Consider the following 7,236-nt stretch of genomic DNA (forward strand, 5'->3'; position numbering starts at 1 on the left):
CGGGGAGCCAGGGGCTGGTCCCCTGGGAGGGCAGCACCCCCCCGCCACCCCCCCGGCCCCGGCTGAGACGAAACGGGACGAGTCGGCCACACGGGGCGGGGAGGGGAGACGCGGGCAACACGGTGGGAAAGACACGCTGCAACAGGGTGGGGTGAAACAGAGACATTTATATCGCAATACGCACTAACAGAGCGAGCGCTACCAGCCGACGCTGCGTTTTGGCCAAAGCGGAATCACAACGGTTTTGTCCCGGGGAGGTTTGGAGTGGGCAGGGCAGGGCAGAGGGGCAGCGCCGAGGGAGCCCGCGGCCTCGTTTCACGCCGGTGTGGGCTCTCCTCCTCCCAGCTCCCATCCTGCCACCCCCGGCAGGTTACCAGCGACTTTCTGTCCTTTCACATCTTTTGGTTTGTTTTTCTCTCTGCTGCGATGAAGACGAAGCTGGCAACCCTCCCGCAGAGCTCACACCGTGACAACGCCAGGGTTCCCAGCCTCAGGGGCCGTCGGTCACCCGGAGCAGGAGCTGCAGCTTGTGACGGGGCGCGGGGACGTTGGTACCGGGTCCCCCAAAGCCCAGCAGCGGGAGCAGGGCAGGTCCCTGCGAGGCAGCGACAAGCGGAGCTCAAGCCAGAGCGGGGAGGAAGCCGTCCTCGCTTTCTTGACGCGGTGCCAGCAGTACCAGCGGCGGTTACGGGGGCAGAGGGGGGGCCGTGAGCGCTGGACTGAGCGGAGCGTGGAGCCTTAGCAAGCCAAGCCTAAGCAGAGCCATCCTCAGGCACGTCGCAGGTGGCTCAGGAGCCTGCCAAAGCTCTGGGCCCGCCCGGCCCCCGCCAAGAGGGGCTGACTCACGGCTGCTGCTGACTTGAGAAGCCGGGGCCTTTCGCTGGAGCAGACGTTCCTGGTCAGTAGCTCTTCAGCCAAACGCAGCGGGAGCGAAGCAGCGATGGGGTTCAACCAGCGATGGGGTTCAACCAGCGCCTCGAAAGCTGACAGGGAGCTGAGCCCAGTTCACCCCGTCTCCTTCAGGGGTGTGTGGGGTGGGGGCAAGTCCTTTCCCCAGGAATCCTCCGCCACAGCGTTGCGGTTTTCCACTCTCCCTTGCCCCAACTTCTCCGGCGAGCGGCTGGTGGGCAGCGCAGCGGCCTCGCCTCGGCCCGTCCCGCCGGGCAGTGCAGGCCCTGGTCGGGGCAGTGGGGCCGGAGCTCGCCTCTACCGCCACGTCCTGCTCTGCTGCCGCAAGCGGAACGCTTCATCTTTCCTTCATCTGTGTGTAGATCACATATACTGGAAACGAAACACACACTACGCATGCAATCCAGGCAGAAATCCTGCTACGATCAAATCTACGGGGAGAGGGGAATGTAGTGGGACAATTAACGAGTTCCTTACTGCTAGGTTATAGACTGCGTTAAACACCAGCACCCTTCGTGTAAAAGGGCAGACAGACTATGTACAGCGCCTACGTACGCCACTGCAGCGGGGCACAGCAAGCAACCCGGAGGCCTGAGGCCCCGCGCTGGGAACACGGTGGGAAGTGCCCACTGCGAAGCGACCCGTTCCTCCACGATTTACGCGCCGGGATGAGCGTGCGGGACCATGGACCCCGCGCACGTGGGAGGAAGCGCCGAGGCCCGCGGGAGCTCCGGCGGCGGCGGGTAAGCCGAGGAGGAACAGGCTTTGGGTCAGATGAGCTGCGAGTAGTTAGCTATTCGTCTAGGGCTCTGCCTTCCGGGTCCAAACCAGTTTCTTTCTGAAAAAGAGAAACCTTTCGCTTTTAAACGAAAGGCTGTTTGCCAATGATCGTTAGTAGACTACAACCAGCCCTCGTAACAGAAAACCCAAACCAAAATCCCCGCTAGCCGCAGCCCTGCCCCTCCAGTCCCTCGGCTCAAGGCGAGGAGCAGCGTCCAGGGCAGGAAAAGCTACACCTTGGCTTCAGTGTTTACTGTTAGAGGCTGTAGTTGCTCAAATAAAAATGTTTATACATGTAAAACAGAAGCAATAAAGAAATATACACCTCGGAATCTGTAAAGCTTCAGAGTGATTGAGGCCTTGTGGACAGTGGCTACTCATATGGGCTTCCTTTAGGAAAAAAAGGCTGTAACAGTCATACTTAAAAAAAAAAAGAAAAAAAGAACAACGGACAGCATTACAAAGGGCCCTGCAGCATCCTGGAGGAATGAAATGACGGCTCTAGAGTAGCGAGGAAGTGAGTGCCTTGCGCGGTGTTTACTGGATAATTAAAATCCTACACTGAGCAACTGTTAAAAGCCAGCGACACCACGGCGAGACGGGAGCAGAGAACAGGACGGCCGGCAGCACCGGGACGAGGCTGCCCCCGGGGAAAGCTACGTGGGGGGAAGGTGCCCCGTGGGGGGAAGGTGCCCGGCTACAGGCACGTGAAATAAGCACAAGCACAAGCACCTGGGAGTGTTACACGAGTTCGCTTAACCGTTTGTTTCTTTGCATTTCTGAATTCCAGTTTCACGCCGCTTCGGCGAGGAGTGAGGAAGCAACACGCGTCACTTCAAACCCCCCCCCAGGGGAAAAAAAAAAAACAAACAACAACCAACCAACCAACGTTAAAAGATGGGACCGAGTTTGGAAAAATGCATCTGTTCTGGCTTTTGCAAGTGGAATGTGATTCTTGTTCACAGGCTACTACACAGAGCACAGTCCCCACAGCCAGGACCGGCGAGCAGGAGCTGTGCGCGGGCCGTCAGAGACGGGCTACGAGGGTTCTAGGACAACACAGAGCAACAAGAGGTGAGGGGGGCACAGAGCGACAGTCCTGTTCTCGGGTTAAATGAGGAATGGTTTAAAAGTAAAACTCTTCTGCAGCTAATCTCCTCCTGCAATAAAACCAACCAAGCCGGCCCTCGTATGTACAAGACCAGTTAACCATGAGCCTTCCCCCTCCAAACACTAGGTACGAACAGCCGGTAACATTCTACAATGGAAAGTGCTTTAAGAAAGAAGGATTCTGTAGTGCCAGTGACAGAACGGATCTGATGGGCTGGGTGATGCTCTGCACGCTGGCGGCAGCTGCTCAGGCCAGGGCAGCTCGTTTCTCCTCCGGGGTCTCCTCCAGCAGCTGCATGATCAGTTCGTGGAGGGGTTTGCAGATCTTGGCGTAGCCCCCTCCCGTCAGGTGCAGGAAATCGAACATGTCGTGGTAGGAGATGGTGCCGTCCGAGTGCACGAAGCCGACGTCCACGTCCAGCAGCTGGACGTTGGGCAGTTTGGGGAGCGAGGCTTTTAGCAGATGGTTCACCTTGGCGTTCTTCTGCCGCAGCGGGTTTGGCTTCTCTCCACGAGGTAGCAGGCCCTGGCACAGGGAGGAGCAAGAAAAGAGCTTCAGGCGACTGACGGCACCCCGGGGCCTGCTCTCCCCTCCACCCCAGGCTGCCTTTCCAAGGGCGACTCGTCCCTTGAACCAGACTCTGTCCACTCAGACCTAATTGGAAATGCAGCTGAAGGAGCCAGATGAGCTGGAAGCACAACCAGCAGGGCACCTGCTTTGTTTTTTCAAAAAAAAAATAGATCCACTTGTGGTCTTTCTAGAAGCTTTCAGCAGCGTCCTGAATGCCAGCACCCAGCTTCTCGGTCAGAGAGGCACCAGCTAAGCTGCCAGGACCAGGATTTCCAATCCCTGATCTGCTCCGGGCACAGTTTTTCCCCCCAACACGACTTTTCCTCCCGCCCTGCTGAGCGGGACAGGGATACCACTACCGGGAACGGCCGTACCCACCCAGGGGGACGCAGGGGTGGCTGGTGCAGAGCCAAGCGGAAGAGCAGAGGCAGGCACGGCGCAGGAGATAAGCCCAGCAGCTGCCCTCCCCCGTAAGCCCAGGTCACTCCCAGCACCGCGGGGGCCCGGTGCAGAGCGACCCGGGTGCCTTCAGGGGACGTACCAGTACAATCACTTTGGCCTGTGGCTGCTGGGTGTTTATCAGGCGCACGATAGCCTCGATTCCACCTGCTACTTCTTCTGCTGTGTTTTCATGGTTATTTGTTCCAACCCAAACCACAATGACCTACGAGGAGAAAAAAAGTTTGCAGCTTTTGCAGAACATACTGTGAGAGGCTTGCTGACCCTGAAAGCCCGGGGTAAACATCATCTGCAACCAGCGAGCTACAGAGCCAGGCTTAAGGCTAAACTCGGACTGAGAGAGGGCTTCAGCAGGCAGCCAGGACGATTCCTGTAGAGCACCGCACGAGCTCCTCTTCTGGCCCCAGAACAGATGAAGAACTGGTACTACTGGAGCTTCCCTGGACAGCCCGAGAGATGTCCGAGCCCATTCCAGCCCACAGACCCACAGCAGCCCGCAGCGGCCGAAGAGAGGGCAGCGCAGGTTTTTACAGCATAGTCCCAGCACCGCAGGGGCGGGGGGAACCGTGCAGCTCCGCTTTTTATCTTGAAAGATTGTGAACTGCTAAATAGCGGGCAGGAAGGGGAGTGACACTGCCTCCCCCCCCCCGGGGTACGCCCCGCCTGGCAGCAGCCTGCTGCGCCGCCCGCCCCAACCAGGGCAGACACCGGCCCCAGGACTGCAGCCCGGAACGCTGACCTTCACCACCCCCTTCACCGCCCCTTCCAGGGGCCAAGGATGCATCGCAGGCCGGAGAGACACCCTGCCACTCCAAGCCACGCCTAGCTAAGCTGAACCGCAGGCCTGATCAACACTGTCCCTAGGGGTAGAAGGCCGCCTCTACTTCCGGACCACACTGATTTGTGTATTCAGCAGCGTAGGAGACAGAGCCCCATTCCCAAACGTGGCAGGTTTAGCCAAATTCATGTCAGCACAGCACCAACAAAAAGTTCTGTGCAGAGTAACAGCTCAGCTCTGCACTGCCCAAGCACTGAAGCCTCTCCTAAGCCAGCACAGGGCTGACTGGTTCGGTTTTCTGCTTATACCTTCGGTTTAATGTTCTCCAGTTCACCGTTCTTCAGTCTCCATAGAACGTGTCCCGTGGTGTCTCCACCAATCCCAAAATTCAACGCATGAAGGGGTGAGAAGAGCTCTCGCCATATCTGCAATAAGAAACAGAGCGGGCAGTTCAGAGCAGCGTCCCCACTGTGACAGGAAGATCCTACACAGACAGTGATGTCTTCAAGGATCCTGAAAGCAGCCACGAGGCTGCCTCTGAAAACGTGCTGGTTAAACACAGGACGAGGCTTTGCTCGGGGGTCCAGAAGAACGGAGTCGCTGCTGTTCCAGCACTCCTGGCACAAAGGGAGGGCAAGTGCTCTTGAGCTGCCATTTGCCCAACCCGTCAGCCACAGAGAGTGCTGGATCTGTCACAGACCCCCATGTCCCCCGCTACCCTAAGCACGGGGCTCCTGAAGAAGGGAGCTGTGACCCGAAGACACCCCTTTCATCACCAGGTAAAAGAACCAGAAGAAACGGAAGCAGCTTGTGCAGAACAAAGCTGCTCAGCTGCCACCACGGCTCCTCTTTGCCCCAACAGGGTTTTTGAGAGAAGCAGCACCCCGGGGGCTAGAGGGTGAAACCTGTTCTGGACATGCAAGATAAGTCTTCAAAGACCCCGATGGGAGCTGGAATCTGAGACTCAGGGAACTAGCAAGGGGTTGTGTACGTGTGTCAAAATGGAGGCAGTTTGTAATGGCTTCAGGGGACTGCAGGTGGCTGGCAGAGGCGATTGGGCAGGGCTCCGCACTCCGTACAAACACTGGGAAGTTACAGGAGCCGGGCAGGACAAACCTGAAGGGATGCCAGTCAAATCGGAACTAAAAAAAGCTGTCAGTGTTACATGTGCTCATCAACTGCTGGACGAGAAGTGGAAAGACTCCACTCTCTGCAATCCCACCGCCCTCCTGCCCTTAGCGATACCTCGTACTGCTGCAGCAGCTGCACCATGGAGTCACCCACGAAGAGCACGTCAGGCTCCTTGTCCTTGCAGTCCAGGACAAACCTATTGTGCTGTTAAAAGAAAGCAGCAAGGTAAGCGGGGGCAGGGGGCTGACAGTGCCTCAGAACGGTGCCATTCCCTCCAACACCCTCCTCTGCCTTAACCCATGAGCTGCTGGAAGCTGCTCCCCACTGCACAAACCCCAGCAACCACCTCGGCTGCGGCAAGAGCAGCAGCTCAATTGCCCCACGCACTACACGTACGTAAGCTGTGAGCCTGCCAGGAGCCCATTAGATTCAACAATTACAGAGCAGAGAAATGAGCAGTTAGTCACTGCAGTGAGCATCCTCTGGCTACTGCTCCCTGCCCGGCAGGAAGCGCCGCAGCAGGGGACGGGCGCTCCAGACGCTTCACCTCTGCTGTTTGCAGCCCTGCCCTCCCTCGCCTAGGTGCACGCGGGAAAGCGCTGCCTTGCGCTTTGTTTAACAAAGGGGTTGGCAATTTCTCCCAGCCGATGGGCCAGCCGGAGGATTGTCTGAAACGGTTTCACAGGGCAGCTTCCAGGTCATGCAACGATGCCCCTTTCTGCCGGGCTTCATCATCCCGAGGCAGACGCCAATCAGCCGCCGGCCAGCTTCGGGGCAGCGGAGCTGGTGTGACCTCAGGGCCAGCAGCGTGACCAGTCGGGGCCCTGCAGCACTTGCCCCGCAGCTCCCCCGGCACAGAGGACTCGACCACAGCCCCTCCTGGCCTTACCTGCGACATCCACCTGTCGTCCCCCTGAATATCCTCAGCGGCGTGTGGAACCGCTGCTGGGTTTCGGTCCCCCCGGCTCATGCTGTTCCTGCGGAAAGAACGTGTCAGATGAGGCGCTTCCAGCAGCACCCGCAGCGTGCGGGCGGGGGAGGAGGGCTGCCTGGCCAGCAACCGCTGCGCGTCCCGACGTTCGCAAGGGACAAAGCAACCTGGACCCATCTCGGCATGTGAACACCACGTTATAAAAAACAAAAGCGCGTTTCAGAGGGTGTTCTGTGGAACGGCACCTCAGCTCTGCAAGGCTTTACTAACATAATAATAAACGCTAATAGCCTGAGGATTAGCCCCTATTAGCGTTGAGATATCCAGCTTACAATGACTGAGCGCCGCCGGTCAGGTGGATTATCTGGCTTGAGGGGACGGTGCATCACAGCAGGATTGATCCCGAAGGATCCGAATGGGGAAGAGCGGCGGCCAGCGGGCCAAGGCTGCCAGCTCCCGCCCGGGGCCAGAGCGGAGCCCAGCCCTTCCTCCCGCAGCCCCGGGCTGCCGTGACATCAGGGCAGCGGGCCGCAGCCCGGCTCCTCCCGTACGGTCAGAGACGTGCCC

At 58.5% G+C, this 7,236-nt stretch overlaps 2 protein-coding genes across 3 annotated transcripts in view; one reads left to right on the forward strand and one right to left on the reverse strand.

Moving 5' to 3' along the window:
• Positions 1–742, forward strand: part of PCSK7 (proprotein convertase subtilisin/kexin type 7) — a 40,545-nt gene extending 39,803 nt beyond the window's left edge. Inside the window, exon 13 of the mRNA XM_026863605.1 lies at positions 433–742. Coding sequence (XP_026719406.1) covers positions 433–742 — 310 coding nt within the window. The remainder of the gene's footprint in view (positions 1–432) is intronic.
• Positions 148–7,236, reverse strand: part of PAFAH1B2 (platelet activating factor acetylhydrolase 1b catalytic subunit 2) — a 22,968-nt gene continuing 15,879 nt past the window's right edge. The window contains exons 1-6 of one of the 2 annotated variants that reach the window (XM_026863777.1): positions 7,002–7,020; positions 6,628–6,715; positions 5,853–5,942; positions 4,916–5,032; positions 3,912–4,034; positions 148–3,325 (exon numbers count right to left, since the gene is read on the reverse strand). In XM_026863777.1, the coding sequence (XP_026719578.1) occupies positions 3,047–3,325; positions 3,912–4,034; positions 4,916–5,032; positions 5,853–5,942; positions 6,628–6,708 (690 nt within the window). In that variant the 5' untranslated portion in view covers positions 6,709–6,715; positions 7,002–7,020 and the 3' untranslated portion in view covers positions 148–3,046. Of the gene's footprint in view, positions 3,326–3,911; positions 4,035–4,915; positions 5,033–5,852; positions 5,943–6,627; positions 6,716–7,001; positions 7,021–7,236 lie in introns of those variants that run through there. The other variant, XM_026863776.1, reaches the window with a different exon arrangement.

This window comes from Athene cunicularia, assembly GCF_003259725.1.
Source record: "Athene cunicularia isolate RWA chromosome 24 unlocalized genomic scaffold, athCun1 chr24_part1, whole genome shotgun sequence".
NCBI classification, from domain to species: domain Eukaryota; kingdom Metazoa; phylum Chordata; class Aves; order Strigiformes; family Strigidae; genus Athene; species Athene cunicularia.